This window comes from Danio rerio, chromosome 15 (assembly GCF_052040795.2).
Source record: "Danio rerio strain M-AB ecotype USA chromosome 15, GRCz13ab, whole genome shotgun sequence".
Lineage (NCBI taxonomy): Eukaryota > Metazoa > Chordata > Actinopteri > Cypriniformes > Danionidae > Danio > Danio rerio.
This window is the reverse complement of record NC_141035.1, coordinates 29,520,965-29,541,136: the sequence shown is the minus strand read 5'-3', so window position 1 is coordinate 29,541,136 and position 20,172 is coordinate 29,520,965. Positions and strand designations below refer to the sequence as shown.

Here is a 20,172-nt window from a genome sequence, read left to right as displayed (position 1 = left end):
ATGCACTCTTTGTGTGCTTTTATAGAAACTGAAGAACTTAAATGTATTTTTTATTTGTTTTTGCAAATGTATCATTGTTGAAACCATACCAATTTCATGGCTGAAGTACATTCTTTTCTCAGCCAGATTTTTTTGTTATGCTGTTTTAGTGCAAAAGCATCTCCTGCATGACTTGGCAGAGTGAAGTCAGCCAAACGATGCCACTAGTAATGAGATCCATCTCGCTTCAGCTATGCAGTGATTTTTAATATTTCTTTGATTATAGCTTGTGAAACCATGACCACCTCTGTTAGTAGTTGAAACCATTGATGTTTTCCAATGCGTTCTTCCTTGAGCCAAAAAATGTAAACCTTTCCTGTTTCTCAGCCTGCATTCCAGGGTGATTTATAGACGAATGTGATTAGAAATGTGAAAATGGGAGCGCTGAATAGACTCAATTAGAGATGCTTTAATGCAGGAGTCGAGGTTATGTCTACCCTCCCGTCTCTCAAGACGAGCCTCACTGGACTCCCTCATTCAGAATAATCTGCGCCTCTTTATCTCCTGTGTAAATCTATTTAGCAAGCTTTAAAAGCCATTTCTCAATGCTTAGACGACATTAATGAAACAGTCCCCCCTGCCCTCCTGTGTCCCAAAGGAAAAAGCATTTAATCTCCATCAACATATTTAAAATCTACTGCATGCATCTTGGTCTTTTTTGTGATTACCACTGCTTATGTATGTTAATTAATTGAGTATTCATACTGCTATGATCGCAAAGTGGAGTTTTAGGGTAATTATAGGTCTATGACATGTTACGTCATGTTGAAAGTAATTTGGTCAGTCATTACAATGGACTGCATGTAGAAAAATCCATCACATCATTTGACATTTTTATGGAAAATACCTTTCATTATTGAATTCCATTGACTTCTTTGTACTTTTGTACGACCTCGTAAAAATTAACGTCATAGTTCATTCAAAATAATTATTTTCTCCATTTACTTCAAAGGTTTTAAACCATTATGAGTTTTTTTCTTCTGTTAAACACACTTAAAGACTATAGTAGATTATAAACATAGGATAGATTAGATAGTAGGGTTGTGCTGATAGATGATACCATCGTCCATCACCAACAAACTTTACGATGCTGAGCCGGCATCGTGATCCATCGCCCCTCCCCACATTTATATTGATATATAATTTATTATTTGCATGTCATCTTAATAGCAATAACGGTCTTTTCATGAGCTGTGTTAAATGTTACATAGAGCTACCGCTTGCACGGCTGACTGCATCGTGAGGATTAAATGAAGGATTACAGTATACCTCTCATGCTTTAAATGTATAGATTCAGTGGCAACCGCTGTTTCCTGCAAACCCTGTCCCACAGACTTTACAGTAAATGGCCTCAGTCATTTTCATAGCAGACTTAAAACATTGGAAGTCTTTTATCCACTCTTGGAAAAGTGTAAATGTTGGATTAACATTCAGCACATGATCACTAATAAGATGTGCCATTATCAGTAACTGTAGGTAAATCTGTCAGTGTTATTTTCATTCTCTCATCTTCAGCGCTTCACATTTTCGCGGTTATAACTGATGTCATCTAAAGGCAGAAGGCATTGACTGAGTGACTGACAGCTGATATTAACCAATCTTTCGTTCAATTCTAGAGCAGCGAGTTAATAAGAAGAGCACAAAGGCAGGGCAAGCATTGCAGGCTTTTTTACTTCAGCAAGTTCACATAACAATTGTTTATCTGTTCTTGAGTGCTACGTTTGGCGTTTTTAGGTGCAAAGATGCATTCTGCATAATGTCTCCTAAATCCACGCACACGCATAGGATGATTTTGCAGTAAAAAAAACAATGAAAATGTATGCACTACAGTGAACTCCAACCAAACTCTCGTCTTCTCCACCAGCTGTGGGAAAAGCCATTAGAACGACCCAGATCACTGTGCTTATTCATGTCCCGCGGAAAAAAGTGATTGACAGGTGGTCATTTGTTTGTAACTTTATTTGTTTATGGTTTAGTTATGGGTAAAGCAAAGACCATATGGGTCAGGAAGGGAAAACGGTTGGCTACAATTAATTAATTCGTTATGAATTAACTGATATTTAACAACCACCTTCACTCCCTGCCTTTGACGACGATGGCATCTTCCATCGTTATGTTTCACGTTAGACATCGAACGATGCCAAATTGGTCAACATCGCTCAACCCTATTAGATAGATTACTAAAACGTTGGCAACCAGTTACTATGGATGTCCAAAATATGGAAAAACAAATACTTTCACAATACTTAATCCTTGGACTTATATTCATTATACACTAACTGGCCATTTTATTAGGTACACTGTACTAGTATTGGGTTGAACGCCCTTTTGCCTTCAAAACTGCCTTAATCCTTCATAGCATAGATTAAACAAGGTACTGGAAATATTCCTTAGAGATTTTGAATCTCCCGCTTCACCACATCACAAAGGTGCTCTATTGGATTCAGGCTTGGTAACTGTGGAGGCCGTTTGAGGACAGTGAACTCATTGTCATGTTCAAGAAACCAGTCTGAGATGATTCACACTTTATAACATGGCGCGTTATCCTACTGGAAGTAGCCATCAGAAGATGGGTACACTGTGGTCATAAAGGGATGGACATGGTCAGCAACAGTACTCGGGTGGACTGTGGCGTTGACATGATGCTCAATTGGTACTAATGGACCCAAAATGTGCTAAGAAAATATCCTAAACACCATTACACCACCAGCCTGAAGCGTTGATAGAAGGCAGGATGAATCCATGTTTTCATGGTGTTGAGGTTTTCATTGAGTTGCTGCCATGTGATTGGTTGATTAGCAATTTGTGCTATTGAGCAGTTGGACAAGTGTACCTAATAAGGTGACCGGAGGTGTACCCAATATATAGAAAAGACTTGAAGATCCACATGCAGTTTATTTAAGAGAATTGTCAGGCAGGCAACATCCAAAACAGGTAGAGCGTATAAACAATCCAAAGGGGGTGATCAAAAGCAGGTGCAGGAGGCAAACAGGATAAACAATAAACAAAACATGGGTCGAAAACATGGAAAGGCTAATAAAGAAATAACATTTTGAAATGCTTGCAGAAAACAGAACTCAGTGTTTGTCAAAGTGAAGTGTATAAACAGTCCAATTAATCAAACTTCATGAGCTACAGCTGTGTGCAAGTAATCAGTGATCTGCAACTGGTGTGTGTGTAAGGTGATTGATGGGAAATGAAGTGCAGTTCAGTGCCACAATTGCAGTTCAGGTAATAGTGAATGTTTTCAAGCAATCTGCAACTGCTGGATCACTGGCATCTGTGATAATTTACCTAAACAATTTACCTAACCAAAAAAATTGTATGGATTGTTTTTCAACAAAAATTGGAGTATAACAAGCGTAATTTAAAATAAGTTGCAGTTGAATTTAATAGTTTGGGCTCTGAAAATGTTACCTTTAATGTAATGTGCAGTTAATTAGGTATCCTATAATTCACCGTTTTGTCCGAGATATATTTTATTTTTTGTAATTTTGTTATTTTTTATTTTTTTTTGTAAAGACAGTGCCATGGTATGTTCAGTAAAACTATTTATGAATAAAAGACAATAAACAACCAATTATATGTAAGGTATTTACTGAACTATTAATTTTTGTGCACAGTTTCCCTGTTAACATTTTCTGTGTGGTTGCAGTGTGTAAATACTCACTACATAATGTCAACACTTTAAAGCTCTTTAATACCTTCATGAAGTTCAGTGATGGCTCATATGGTGACTTATCTCTAGACGTCGTCTGGCAGGACTTGGAAGGTGCTGCGGTCTCAGTAGGGTCCAGACAAAGGCCCTGGGAATGAAAGCAGATTGCTGTTGACGCTGCTGTCAAATGCATCATGATTTTAATGGAAAGCTCAGAAGGCTGAGATACTCATCTCCATAGGGCGCATTAATAGTGCCAACTTTTGACCCGCTGGCTTTGTGGGAGAGATGAAAAGCTCATTAAATCCTGCATGGTGATGTCAGGGTTCAGCAGTCAAAGAGACCGAATAAAAACAGTGCAGCTACAGCGAGCCCCAGTAATGGAAGGTGAGACCTTATAGTTTGAGCAGAGTGAACAGAATCCAGGCAGAGGACGTCACGGAGATGAGAACTTGACAGCTTTGGTGTCACTTCTCAAGTAATGCCTACCAAGTGCGCAAAGTCATTTAGGATGGCATGCTGATATTGGTTCTTCATGATTAATCTCTTGTGCTGGCATTTTTCTTCATTAGTAAGTCACTTCTGCTAACTGAATCAATACAAATGAAATTCTGAAAGCGATTACAGTTGGATTTCTTTGTTGTACTTGTTTCAGTGTGCTTTGATTTTGAGCCATATGAATGCAGCAGTGAGCTTGCTAAGCCCGACTACATGAATTAGAGGATTTACATTACTTATAATGCAAAATGATTTAATGCTTTGAGTAAAAGAGGCAATTTGCTGAGCTATAAAGCGTCAAAAATCCCCATCACTATATGTTCACTCACAATGACGCAGATCTATAATTATTAAATCATGACCCACTTAATATGATTGGGAGAGGATAACTTTCGTTTGACTTATGCTGATTTGTAATTTGCATTATTGCCGCTATCTGTCATTAGATTAGAAAGTTATTAACTTTAGATTTAAACAGCCCAGGGCTCCAATGATTATTGGAACACGTTGTTCCAAAAGGCCCAGATTATTGTGACAACGCTTCGTGAGCATGTCATCCGTTGGAAATAATTTGGTGACGATCATTTTTATGCCATCTGTACTAATGAGTTGTGCAAAAATAGGTAATGCAGTAGCTGTCATAATTGGCTGGGAGAATCATTTTGTGTTGAAGACAGAATGTAATTCAGATGTCATCTTAACAGCAAAAAGGTGTCATACCACACTGTTTAGATATTGCACAGGAGGAGCAATTTCACAGTTTCTAAGACTAGAGGTGGAAGAAACCAGATTTTGCATTGTTCAACTTTTAAGGGAACTAAATTAGTTCCTGTTTTAAAGTCGAGTCTGACCTACAGCACAAACTGAACCAAGGGTGATGTAAGTGTATGTTGATTGGACTATTCCAGGCCAAACAAAACCCCAGCACAGGTTGTTTAGTTTTACAAGACATTCATAAACAAAAAGCTCATGTTAGTGGCATTTATTTGTAACCTTTACATGCTGTGCTGTGTGCTTTTTTCAATGGATCTTTTTGTCTTTTTTAATTACATTGTTATATGACTATTTTCTTTCTCTGTTATCATGAAATCTATAACGAATCACAGCTTGGTCATGGCAACATACATCCTCCAGTTGTTGATTTGTTGAATACTACGTTCAATGTTGCTGCAAGCCATGGAGCATCCTTTCATAGTTGTTTGTGACAGTGCAAATACAACCAGGAACCAGGGGCCTCATGTATCAACGCTGCGTACGCACAAAAACTTTGCGTACGCCAAGTTTCACGCTCAGAATCGCTCACGTTTGGATTTACTAACAATGAACTGAACGTGGGAATGTGCGCAGGTTCACGGCAGCTTTCTGGCAGGCGTACGCACATTTTTTGTGCGTGTCTGTTTTATTTCCATTGGCGACTCCTAGAGGCAGTTGTGTTAAATTCCTCTCTACAAAGTGTCTGAGCCTTGCAATGGCAGCTTTATGAGACGGGTTCATATAGTAGGTATGTAAGATTTCCATACCATACAGTTGACCAGCTAAACATTAAAGCACAATTTGCAGCGGTCGCCTGTTTTCCCAATGTAATCTGAGCTATCTACTGCACGCACATTGCTATAAAGACACTATCTGAAGATGAATTTGCATGCGTGAATCAGAAACATTTCCATTCAATAAATGTGCAAATAAAATATGATGCACAAACTTATTGATGATTCCTACTTGTCTTTCTCTTGATAAATAGTGGGCAAAATCTGATATGTAGCGGGGAAAAAAATAAAGAATTCATTAAACGCTGGATTCGAGCCGAGATTATGCTCGAACATGTCAGTACGTGATCACATGCTTCTTATGAGGTGCGCCACTGAGACTGCTAAGGGTACTGCAACATTTTTCAGTTATAAACCACACTATTTCTTTTTTAATGCACTCAGTGCGATGTTCAGACCCAACTGTGTTAACTGCATCAGCTAAACTCTCCCACTCTATTTTTTTCTTTTGTTGTTAATTCCGGAGAACAAACTTGCAAATAACACCGCTTTTCTCCGGTCTACCTCCGAAAGCAGCACCTCCAATTCACATTCTGTTCAAAGTTTCTCTATTTGCTTGATTTTGCCGTTGCTTTTTCGTTGGGTTTTGCCATTAGCATAGTCATTAGCATATTCATACGGGGGAGGAGGCAGGGAGGGGTTTTGTGCTCGTGCATGTTGCGCTCAGTTTCACGTTCATTCAGATGTACAAAAGAATATGCGTGAGATTCGGCGTACGCAGTGTTTCATACATCTGAATTTTTTTCTGCGTACGCACATTTACAGCTTTGTGCGTACGCAATGTTTTAGTAAGATTTCCACGCAAGTCTTCGTACATGAGGCCCCAGGAGTTTGGACAACCAGCCTGGTGGATACATGAATTTCTTTAACTACCTGGTGCAATGTTTGACATTTTTAGGAAAGCTCTTTGAAAATTTGTAATGCTGGTTCTACCTATGGTAAATGCCAACACTGAGGTAGATTGTGTCGTTTAAACAGGGCATAGTCGGTAATAAGGAACCCTAGGCTTTCCAAGAAAGTATGACCCAAATCATTGTACCAAACATGGCTAAATCATTGATACTACTCAGGATAGGTCCATGCTTTCATGGTGTTTATGTCAAATTCTGACCTTACCGTAAAAAGGTTGCAACAAATATTGACTCATCTGACCAGTCAATCTTTATTTTTGTTTACTTTTGCTGATTCTGTTGTTTTTTTATTAAACTATTTATTTAGTGACCTATAATTGATTTGTTTGTATTAGCTGTCATAGAGTCCTTGTAACAGAGTGTTTATAAAAAGAGCATCTACACTCACCCGCATTTTATTAGGTACACCTTTGGGATGTGGTGGAATGGAAGATTTGCATCATGTATGTGCAGCCGACAAATTTACAGCAACTGTGTGATGCTACCATGTCTATATGGACCAAAATCTCTGAGGAATATTTCCAGTACCTTGTTGAATCTATGCCACTAAGGATTAAGGCAATGCAATAGGGGGTCCAACCCAGTAATAGTAAGGTGTACCTAATAAAGTGGCCAGAGAATGTAGTCTTTTGTATTTAGAGAGGTGAACGTCCATTTTCTACGGGTGGTTTGTCAAGCCCACTTACATGTTTGAAGCACATTCAGTATTGCACAAGGTTTTCCCAGAAATAATTAATTATGTGTTCAGAGATGCTTTTCTGTAGACCTTGGTTGTAACAAGTGTGGTTCTATTCTGTTCTCTTGCACCAACATGGAATTTTTCCATTTTCATTTTTTCATAGTGTTTATGTCGAATTCTGACCATACCGACAGAATGTTGCAGCAGAAAATGACTCATCTGACAGTCAACCTTTTCCAATGTATTTTTGTTCACTTTTGTTGATTCTGTTATTTGTTATTGAACTATTCATGGTATTTAGTGACCTATAATTGATTTATTTGTATTATTTGTTATAGAGTCCTTGTAACAGAGTGTTTATAGGAAAGCATCTACACTCACCAGCCACTTTATTAGGTACACCTTTAGGATATGGTGGAACGGGAGATTCACATCATGGATGTGCAACCCACAAATCAGCAGCAACAGTGTGATGCTATCATGTCAATATGGACCAAAAACTATGAGGAATATTTCCAGTACCTTGTTGAATCTATGCCACTAAGGATTAAGGCAATACAATAGGGGGTCCAACTGAGTAATAGTAAGGTGTACCTAATAAAGTGGCCAGAGAATATAGTGTTTTGCATTTAGAGAGGTGAGAGTCCATTTACATCTACAGGTGGTTTGTCAAGCCCACTTACCTGTGTGAAGCACACTCAGTATTGCACAAGGTTTTCCCAGAAAGAATTAATTGTGTGTTTAGAGATGATTTTCTTTACACCTTGGTTGAAATGAGTGTGGTTCTATTTTGATCTTTCGCACCAGCATGCAATTTTATCTATTTCTTTTTCTGACACTAGTAAAGCTGGTGATGGTTGTGCATGATAGTTCCAGTAGCCCCATTTTCTGAAATTCAACAAACAGGCCAATTTTAAGGTCTTTTATAGCAATTTTCCCCATTCTTATTCATATTTTGAACAGCAGGTTGTCTTGACCACACAGGTGAATAGCGGTTTCTAATGAAGTGGCCATATAAACTGAAACAATGTAATACTTTAGATCAATATGCTTTAAGATCAATAGAAATAACTTCTAACAAGACATCTTAAAAAATATAGTTAACAATTTTTAAAATATTGGAAACCAGTAACTATTGACATTGACAATAAAAAAAACAAATACTATGGATATCAGTGTTTAACAGTTTCTAATATTATTTAAAATATCTTCATTCGTGTTCAACAGAACTATTTGGAAGAATTCAAGAGAGAGTAAATGATGACAAAGCTTTCTATTTTTATCTCTTTTAGTATAAACTCTCATTTGAATTTCCATGATCTCAATTTTTACGCATTTCCACATTAGCCAGTCTTAATAATAAAAAAAACATGCTTGTAATTAATTCCCAAATGCTCCATTCCTCTAGATGTTTTCACGTTGTAATATTAAATAATGCTGTCATCTTGCAGGTCTAATTAATTAGTCACACAATGCTTGGTAATTGCACGCAGCACCTGTGACCTTTGGTTTGATGATATCTTTCTCTTGTTCTTTCCCTTAGCGAACCTCCGCAAGCACAGTGCTTCTCACTGGCGCATGCAGAACATCGCACAGGAATCTGTTGACAGCTCGGATGATGAGTTTTTTGATGCCAGAGGTAAGTGTCACTGGTTTCCCACCCTTTATAATAACCTGATGACTTCGGCTCTTTGGCATCTGTGCTCTCCTCCTCTCTCTTTCTTGCACCCTTTCTTTTTATGTCCATCATATAATATGTATTATAGGCGCCATACATCATTGTGGATGTATTCCTCAGAAGCATGCAGCTGAAAAGTAATAGATTTGAAGGCTTTTCTTGTGATGAATCCAAATGCTAAACTGTGGCTTTCTGTTATTGTGATGTAGATTGTGGTGATGTGCTGCGTGTGATTGAACCGTTTTCTGAACTAGTCTTGATTTAATCTTATCTGCTGTAGTGGGGTCTAAATAGCAACTCTTTACAAATCAGCAGGGCTGTATGATTTCTGCGATACAGAAAATGCAGGCGTAATTGTAAAATCTAGGTTGTGTGTCCAACAAAAACATTTCTAGCCTGCTGAAAACTTCAATTCACTTCTGAAAATGTCTTGCTGTGGATGTTTGAAAATTTTTTTGTGGTGCAGCATTTTTTCCCCATCAGTTCAGATGCTTTTGTTTGTTAAACAGCATGTCTTTTGCACATTTTTTCATCTTTTTTCCTCCATGTTTTGATTCTTATATTAATTAAAATATTATAAATATTTTCAGAACTCAAAATCGATGAATAAATAAAAGAAGATATAAAATTATTTTATTGGTTTAAGGTTTTTGATTAATTAGCTTGTTGATTACTATATTTGAATTTAACAATATAAAATTAAATACAGAAATAAAGAAATTAAGAAATTTTAAATAAGATAAAAATAAAGCAAATTTTAAATAAGAAAGAAACATATAAAATTAAATAGAATAAATTAGTTTAAAAAAGAAAAAGATTTTAAAAATAAAATAAAATTTCTATTAAAAAATAAAATAAATAAATAATAAAAATGTAAAAATAAAATATAGCATAGAATAGAATAGAATAGAATAGAATAGAATAGAATAGAATAGACAGAAGGAATGACCGGGTTCTAAATCAGCATAATGTGGCAGTTCATTTTAAGTATCACTGCACCTGCAAGCGAGTTAAAGGCCACACATTAAACAACTCAGGATTTGCATTAACAGCAAAAAAGTCACCATTAAACAAATTCCTGTTCCTAAATTCATAGAGCTTCTCTTTGCATGTGTCAGCATCACACCTTTCCATTATCTTTTTTTCCCCTATAGAAAACATTTACATTTTGCTGACTCTAATATCTAAAGCATCTTAATGTGCAAGGACAGCATCTTGTCACAAACCATTTAGTTTACTTAATCTAAGTAATTTTATACTACATGCATGAAATAAGTACTGTATGGCAGTCTTGTTTTTTATGGAATAACATGCATCACTAAATCTTACACAGTGGTTTGTGTAAAGAGTATTAGCAACTTAAATACTGCCACTGTTGACTTTAAAACGTTCACACAAACTTTCACTCACCCGCCCACATATGTTGTTTTTCTGACCCTATTTAGAATGCAAAACTTTCACATTTCTATAGTGAAGCGTCAGGTTTATTACATAACACACTGCAGCCTATATGACTTTTCTTCTAAAATTAGCATTTTTCCTACGCTCCTATGTGCATGTTAAGTAATATCACTTATATGGAAAAGAACATGTTATTTCATGCCCTTTAAAATGGAACAACTGAACAAAAACACAGGAGCTGCAAATATTTATAAAACACAAAATTATTTTGTGAAATAACCGGTTTTCTGATTCTCAAATATGTTTAAGGACACATTTTGTCATTTAAACTGCTTAATAGTGATCATCTTATTTGATTAATCATTGGTGATAGCCATTGACATGCGTTGCAGTGGAGAGATTAGAGTTGCTGGATTTAAATCACATAAATGCATCAGTTTCTCTCCAAATGCATGAAAAAGTGTCTGTTTAACTCAGAGAAGCACAAAGAAAGCATTTTAGTAATCTAATAGTGAGTATCTGATATGATAATAGACCATAGTCAGAGACAATGTGTAAAATGATAATTATGAATGTCTCCATTGACATCAGCATGTATCATTTTGCAACTATTTATTGTCTGAAACCAAAAAATCGTGACTGAAAACACTGATAAGTTGTGATCTACTGTATGATCTAAGTTGTGATCTGTTCATGTCTTTCGCCAGCCAACGAGGGGAAGTAGATTTGAATTCAGCAGCTAATCACATGACACACTGAACTTTCTAATCTCACCATTGTGATCATACATGCCAAAGGGCTAAATGTGAAAAGAGCAGATACAGTAAGTGTGCAGAGGTTTATTGCATAATGCTGTGCTGTTCAAACCTGTAGTTGAGTCCCAGCACAGCCGCTAGCATTCTGCCAGTGAATATAGGTGTGACTAAAACTGGTGATTCTCCATTAGACGTGCGAACAAGGTCACATCGTCTCTTGAGGCGAATTAACAAATTAGTTGCTTTTGATTGTTTTAGTGTTTAAGATAAAATGAGCTCTATTCTGCACTGCAGTTGTTTCATGTAGTCCCTATGAGCTGTCTTATTGCACATCAACGCATTAGTAAAAAATGTAAGATTGATTTGTAGCGGTGTATAATGCAATCAGTAAACCTGCGTGTTTCCACATCTATCTTTCATGAGACATTCATTTCGCATTCATTGTTAATGAGCCTCCCACTTTGCCACACAAAACAGAACCTCAATTAAAGTCCAGATGTTACAGCAAAATAGAATGGGGAAAATGCCAAATAGTTACCAAATGTGTATTGTAACCTTCATTAGGCTTCGTTTAGGTGAACTACTTTTTTTGTGTGATATGTACACTACCATTTAAAAGGATTGGTGTCTGATTTTTTTTTTATACACTCACCGGCCACTTTTTTAGGTACGCCTTACTAGTACTTGATTGGACCCCCTTTTGCCTTCAGAACTGCCTTAATTGTTCACACCATAAATTCAAAAAGGAAATTTGAAGATTTTGGTCCATATTGATTTAATAGCATCACGCAGTTGCTGCAGATTTGTCGGCTGCACATCCATGATGCGAATCTCCCATTCCACCACATCCCAAAGGTTCTCTATTAGATTGACGTTTGGTGATTGTGGAGGCCATTTGAGTACAGTGAACTCATTGTCATGTTCAAAAAAATCAGTCGGAGATGATTCACGCTTTAGGACATGGCGCATTATCCTGCTGGAAGTAGCCATCAGAAGATGGGTACACTGTGGTTATAAAGAGATGGTCAGCAACAACACTAATGGGCCCACAAGTGTGCCAAGAAAATCCCCCACACCATTACACCACCAGCAGCAGCCTGAACTGTTGATACAAGGCAGGATGGATTCATGATTTCATGTTGTTGATGCCAAATTCTGATGTTAACATCTGAATGTTGCAGCAGATATCGAGACTCATCAGACCAGGCAACGTTTTTTCAATCTTCTATTGTCCAACTTTGGTGAGCGTGTGTGAATTGTAGCCTCAGTTTCTTGTTCTTAGCTGATAGGAATGGCACCCAATGTGGTCTTCTGCTGCTGTAGCCTATCCGCCTCAAGGTTGTACATGTTGCGCGTTCAGAGATGCTCTTCTGCATAACTTAGTTGTAACGAGTGGTTTTTGAGTTACTAGCTATGTTTCCATCCAAAAATGCGAATGAACTTTATGCGCAAAACTGGCTTATTGCATAAAAGCCGTGCAAGTAAAGCAGTGCTTCCATCCAACTAGTCAAAGCAAACAAAATCGTCACTTCCTGATTTTACTGTTGCCAAATATCAACAGTAAAAACTGAATTTGCTGCAGTAGGAGAAGCTGCATCAATCTTTTCTTAATTTAATAAATGACCTGCGCCTCAGAAGGCAATCCTGACACGCAGTGAACGCACGGTGGCGATTGAGGGTGTCAGATGCGGAGTACAGACGCTCTTGATTCTGGAGGTCATTAATAATATAATAACACAAGGCTAAAACTTAAACAGTAAGGCGTTTTAGAATTACCAAAACAACATTTCAGATGATTTACAGTGTGCTCAGCCTGCTGGTTTTTCCATTCACACACATTTCCATCATCACATGATCTCTTATAACAAAATCAAAAAGGGGTTCCATCATAGTTTATGCTCATCTTTTCTTATCGAATAAAAAGTTTGTCCTGCTCAGTTATGCGCATATGTTTTTTTGCGCATCATGGGCATCCTGGCCTCTCCATCAACCTTTTTATGCGCATATGCAAAATGCGCATAAAAATAGGTGGGTGGAAACATAGCTACTGTTGCCTTTCCCTCAGCTGGAACCAGTCTGGTCATTCTCCTCTGACCTCTGGCGTCAACAAGGCATTTGTGCCCATATTTGCGTCGCTTAATAGACATTTTCTCTTTTTCAGACCATTCTCTGTAAACCCTAGACATGGTTGTGCATGAAAATCCCAGTAGATCAGCATTTTCTGAAATTCTCAGACCAGCCCGTCTGACAACCATGCCACATTCAAAATCACTTAAATCAGCTTTCTTCCAAATTCTGATGCTCGGTTTGAACTGCAGAAGATCATCTTGACCACGGCTACATGCCTTAATGCATTGACTTGCTGCCATTTGATTGGCTGATTAGAAATTTGTGTTAACAAGTAGTTGGACAGTTGTACCTAATAAAGTGGCAGGTAAGTGTATATTTATGTAACATAGCCAGTATACAACGGAGTTGAGGATCCACATGCAGTGTATATATGTTCATTGTTTACTCACCCATTACCTGTTCCAAACCTGTTTGACTTTCTTTCTTCTGTTGAACATGAAAATATTTTGAAAAATGCTGGAAACTAGTAACCACCTTTCATTTCCTTCAATGGTTGTCACTGGTTACAGGTTTTCAGCTTTCATCAAAAATGTGCTTTTGTTTTCAACAGAATAAAAGCATTCATAAAACTTGAAGATGAATAAAAAATGTAGGTTTAACTATCCCTTTAAATTTGATAATTGGCATCATAAAAGAGACATTTGTGTAATCTTGTAAAAGGTTTATATTTCAATGCTTTTTATTATCCTTCTAGTCATAACGAATCTTAAAAAATAATGGTTTTGAAAAATATTGACTGATTTAAACACTGATAAAAGTAATATTTTAAAATATTTTTGTGATCGTTTTGTGAGATTTTGAGCTTAAGGCAAGTTGTTTTCTCACCATTGTAGCTTTATCTTGACCTAAAAGGGTTAGCATGAATTAGGAGACTCAATATGACAGCTGTTGAAATAGTAATTTGCATTACTCTTAAATGATCATGGCAGAGTTTGTTTACACTGGAACACTATGGTGACACTGTTGCACACAAAGAAAGTAACTGTCTGAATGCATTACTAGGATGACCATTGACTGAAACGATTTGCCTTAAAGGGACTTTGAAAAAATGCATTATACTGTCACAATGTATTACAGGGAATATGCTGAGCACAGAACTGCGTCGCCACAGAGGGACCAGCATTAAGCTGTTTACTAAGGACTGTCAGTGGTTGCATTTCAGTGTATACAGTGTGCTCTTATCTTACTAAGTCTATTTTTCTTTGTTTATCAGAAAAGATTTAAATATAATTGCGTTATAAATAGAGATTTTTATTTTGATTACCTTCGCTTAGTTAGTATGAATGGTTAAATTTTTATTTAATTTTAAAATATTATGTCATTTAATGCTTTTTTTATTTTCCAAGGACACAGAATTGATCAAAAGTAAGGACTTTGATAAGAACAAGAAATGTTTCATGTGCACTGAATGCATATTAGAATTATTTCTTAAGGATCATGTGATGCTGAGACCAATGGCTACTGAAAATTCTGCTGGAATAGAAATGAATAGAAAGCAATTACTTCAAATTGTAGTAATATTTTTACTTTCTGATTTAAAATAATTTAAAATGCCATATGTCCAGGAACATCCAAAAAAATAACATGATTCCTTGACAGGAAATTTGTTATGGGCATCGCCATATTCCTGGCAGCAAACCGCCCCAGTATAATAATAATAATAATGAAAATAATAATTATAATAGTAATAATAATAATAATTGTATATTATTCACAAAAACCAACCAATAAAAACAATACAAAATACAACAGTTACAAAATGTATAATGCTAATTAAGATAGACTCTTGTTAAATAAACCCACTGAAACAGGTACAAAAGATTTCTTATAACGGTTTAACCTAATTTTGGTACTCTATATACCTTCTACCAGAGGGAAGCAGTTCGTAATGTGCAAACAAAAAATGAGTTGGATCCTTCACAATCCAGTCCACCTGATTGAGGACACAGTTCTCATATAAAACTTGAGGATTAAAATATTCATCGTGCCCAACAATTTTTCATGCTGTCTTTAAGAGATGCATCAATTTAGATTTACACTGAACAGATAAGTTGCCAAACCACACTGTGATACCTTATCTAACAATGCTTTCAAGAACTGCTTTATAAAACAACATCATGAGTTCCTTGTTAATTCCCAAAAATACGCAACCTCCGTAAAAAATACAATCTCTGGTGTAAACGAGAACAAACCCACTCAATGTGTGTTTTCCATGTAAAGGAACTGTCAATGTAAATGTTCTTATAGGTTTCTGACTGAGTAATAGGATGGTCATGTACAACAACTTGACGATGGTCACCTATACATTTTGGGTCAAATACCATCTCTTCTGTTTTCTTAGTATTTATTTTTAGCTTATTTAAAAACTTTGAGGTCCTTTCTTTTGTTGAACACAAGATATTTTGAAGAATACAGGTTGCTGGCATCCATCATTAGTAGTGCAACAAATACTATGGATGTCAATGGACTCTATTTTAAAGATATACTGTGAGCGCATGGTCTAAAGAGTATGACACAGCACATTTGCGTGTCAGAATTCATACATTCATTCATTTTCCTTCGACTTAGTCGCTTTATTTATCAGGGGTTGCCACAATGGCATGAACTGCCAACTTATCCAGTATATGTTTTACGCAGCAGATGCCTTTCTAGTTGCAATCCAGTACTGGGAAACACCCATACACTCATTCACACACATAAACTATTCAACTGTACCACATGTCTTTGGACTGTGGGGGAAACCGAAGCAGAGGTACGCGAACACAAGGAGAGTATGCAAACTCCACTCAGAAATGCCATCTGGTTCAGCCAGGACTTGAACCAGCGACTTTCTTGCTGTGAGATGATAGTGCTAATGACTCAGTCACCATGCCACCCCGTTTTAGAATTCACTTTTGATATTTTACAGATGGAGAAAATGGTTGCCGCTCTTGACACGTGGTTTAAATGTTTCTCTTTTTTTCTCCTAATAAGTTATGCTTGCATTTTGGACGTGACATGCATTAAACCAATAAAAGTCTCATCTTCTATTCCCTTTAATAAGAGTGGTTTGCGGTCACACCATGGTTTATTCATGGTGGACTTTGTAAGCAGAAAAACTGAATGCTTTACTAGAGAGGAAATGGAAGTTAAAGGACATGAGGAGACCAGCAGCAGAATGAGTCGGATTCCACCAAAGCCCCCTGCTGTGAAGAAGGCACGGGAGGAGGTGGTTTTTATATCTATGTAGATGATGATGATAATTTTTTCACATTTTATAATTTATTTGGGGGTTTTTTGCCTTTAATTGATTACACAGTGGAGAGTGGAGACAACAATGCATGGGGAGCAGAGAGAGAGGAAGGATTGGCAGAATCAAACTTGGGTTGTTGTGAACATCTCAGAGGCGGTATGGTATGTATATGTATCAACAAACTTAACTAGGGGGCTATTGGTCCTATTTCATATCTAAACCAGCCCAATCTTATGAGGAAACGTAACTATTTAAAGTTTTGTTAGTTTAGTTGCTACATCGTATGAATTTGTACATGTTTAGTCATACGAAAATGTACAATTTTTAAAAGGAGGAATGGCACTGGATGATTTTCTGGGGGATAGGAAAATCATAGTAAATTGTACGAATGAGGTTGTACGAATTCATACAAATTATTCACTAAATCCAAAAGTTACAAATTGCTGTGAGATGGCGTTAATTAAAACATGTTTGTGTGCTGCTGCGCACCCATGTGTGTGTGTTATAAACATTTATGTGCACTGTATACCTTCCTATATGTACATATCATTAACAAACTTTAAATAACATCAACAACAACAACAACAAAAACACTGTGCCTTCGGCTTAAACCAGCTTTTTTACTCTATTTCAGTTGCCTCTACATACTGTAGCAATGCATCAACAATTTGCCTTCGCACATCTCATTTTGTGACCAGCATACCCATGGGCACACAAATGTTGTGAAAAAGTGAAAATGCATTTGTTATTTGAACAACATAGCTATAGGACATGATTATTATATCTCCATTAGGTTGAAACTAGCAGAAAAATCACTTGTGCCATGGTGTGTGACAGGACCCACAGGGTGCCAACTATCAACATTCTTCAAAATATCTCCTTTTTTGTTCAACAGAAGAAAGAACTAGGTTTGAACAAGGGTGAGTAAACAGTGACAGGTTTTTTATTTTTAGGTGAACAACTCCTTTAACGCTGAGGTTGTTTTTGCTCTCAGTGTAGTTTTCTAAACAATTAAACTTGTCGGATTCGCGATTCAAAGCAATCACAGATAATTGCCTCAGCTTGAGTGTCATTTTCTGACTTGTTTTGACCTGTGAGAACTCTTGCAGAAATGACAAAAGAAACGTCGTGCCCACTTAAATGTTGTTTTGTAGTTGCTGAGTGTTTGTTTAGCAATCACTTTTGTCGAAAGAGCCGCAGTCAAGTGTTTTGGTTCTGGCCTGGAGTGCAAACTTAATGGATTTTGTGCCAGTGACACTGCAGAGGTGTGCTTGTGAAACCCCACAGGTTGTGTATGTGTGAATATATGGCTCTGGGTCTGTGTGGATACTCTGTGCCTGCTGTTGACTCCTCTTCACTGACCTGTGCGATTGACCTCTGTCAGTCATTGAGTGCTGGAGATGATCGGAGAGGCGAACGGCAGGGAAATTGAGGCTCATCACGGTTCCAGCTTTGTCAGCCTGTCTTCACCTCCATGACACATGAGCCCCTTTCACTTGCCCTGTCCATGCTTCTCATATCCGCTGGGTTCAGCTCCTTCAAGTCGCAACATAGAAATTTTCTCTAGTCTGGAGGATGCAGAGACAGGATTTTATTCTGTAGGCATAACACGTTTCCCTCAGCAGGACACATGATGTGTCATTATCATGAATTGATGGTTGAAATTTAAATAATTACTGTACAATTAAATTAAAAGGAATTCATGCCACCTATTCATTATGAAAAAAAAAAACAACAACTATTATTATATTTTTATATATATATATATATATATATATATATATATATATATATATATATATATATATATATATATGTATATATGTATATATGTATGTATGTATGTATGTATGTATGTATGTATGTACGTATATATATATATATATATATATATATATATATATATATATATATATATATATATATATATATATATATATTATAATTACTATTATTTTTATTATTATTATTATTATTATACTGGGACGGTTTGCTGCCAAGTGTGACGCGACTGGGATGAGAATCAGCACCTCCAAGGCCATTGTGCTCCACCGGAAAAAGGTGGTTTGCCATCTTACCCCAGGTGGAGGAGTCAAGTATCTTGAGGTTTTGTTCATGAGTGAGGGAAGGATGGAACGTGAGATTGATTGAGGTGCAGCAGCTCATGAGCATGGTCATGAGCTTTGGGTCAGCTTTGGGTCTAAATGTCAGATACAAGAGGCCGAAATGAGTTTCCTTCGCATGGTGGCTGGCAGGGCGCACTTTAATAGATAGGGTAAGGAGCTCTGTCACTCGGGAGGAGCTCAGAGTAGAGCTGCTGCTCCTCCACATCGAGAGAAGCCAGCTGAGGAAGTCTGGGGTTCTCTCCTGAGACTGCTGACCCTGCAACCTAGCCCTTGAAAAGCAGAAGAAAATAAATAATAAATTAATGAATTTTTATTATTATCACATGCACTTTTTATATACCTACAGTGTTTCCTCTAGGATTTTTTTCCAGCTGTGGTGGCAGGCCTTTTTTACACAGATCTACCAACTACATGTGGCGTTTTTTCAATAACAAATGTCGTGAGCGCAGTATTACAAGTGATCACATTTATGTAATAGCTTACAAGCATGCAAATCTTGCATGCAAATCTTGCGTGCTGATTTCCTCTGCTTGTGCACAAAACATCTTCCACGCCCCTTCAAATATACACTGCTCGAGCGCAGATCTTCTTGTGCGCTCTCAAATAAATGCTGCTGAAGTGTGATTTAGTGCGTTTATGTAGCAATACAAGTATGTCTCCAACATTTATTAGATTTGCTGGGAATATTTATGAATGTCTCCAATAGACCTACAGAACGGCATTAATGCTTTCTGAAGTAAAGTAAAACGGCTATACGTTGTGTTTGCTGGCCTCACGCATCATGCGCCTGTCAGTCAGTCAGTCAGGTCAGCACGTAACCTTAAAGGGTTAAACAAATGACACACAGCACTACTACGGTTACAGAAAAGTTTGCGCTGTTATAATTAACTTACCTTTTAATACGTTTTGGTGCGATTATCACCCGCTATTTAAAAAAAAAAAAAAAAAAAACAGGACTGAATGATTTGAATGAGAAGTTGTAATGTAGCCATGGCGGGATCAATTTTGGTGTGGCGCCCCACCATGGAAGAATGAATGTAGCAGAAACCATGACCTATATATAAATTTGTCTAAGAATTTGAAAATGAGTATATAGGCATTTTTTTTAAATATGTGACTCTAGACTATAAACCCTGTGTTTTTTTGTAAATAGATTTTTCTTTTATGATAACATTTTTTGAATATTAGGTAAAGATCAGCTCCATGAAGATATTTTGTCCATGAACATACCAAAACAAAATTGTTGATTAGTGTTTACATTTAGACCTACATTTAGACACTTAAACAACTTTAAATGTGAGTTTTTTCAGTATTTAGATCTTAGATTGTAGATTGCATCATAACCTAACAGTATACATCAATAAAAGTAGTATTTTTTTTAAAATGACACTTGTTGGTTCAGGGTAACATATATTAGGTTACAAAATTGTATTTTAAATTTAAATAACATCTCCTTGTTTTATTGTAGTGATCAAATAAATACAGTTCTGTTAAAACAATAAGAAAATCCCTCCTTGC

General features: G+C 36.8%; 1 protein-coding gene and 1 long non-coding RNA gene across 3 annotated transcripts in view; both read left to right on the top strand.

Moving 5' to 3' along the window:
• Positions 1-20,172, top strand: part of pitpnm3 (PITPNM family member 3) — a 168,645-nt gene that overhangs the window by 27,025 nt on the left and 121,448 nt on the right. For both annotated transcript variants that reach the window (XM_087282506.1, NM_001446847.1), the window contains exon 2: positions 8,876-8,971. In XM_087282506.1, coding sequence (XP_087138632.1) covers positions 8,876-8,971 — 96 coding nt within the window. The remainder of the gene's footprint in view (positions 1-8,875; positions 8,972-20,172) is intronic.
• Positions 1,685-8,687, top strand: LOC147833691 (uncharacterized). The gene is made up of 3 exons (XR_015509554.1): positions 1,685-5,427; positions 6,570-7,055; positions 7,122-8,687. It is a non-coding gene; the product is annotated as an uncharacterized LOC147833691 (long non-coding RNA).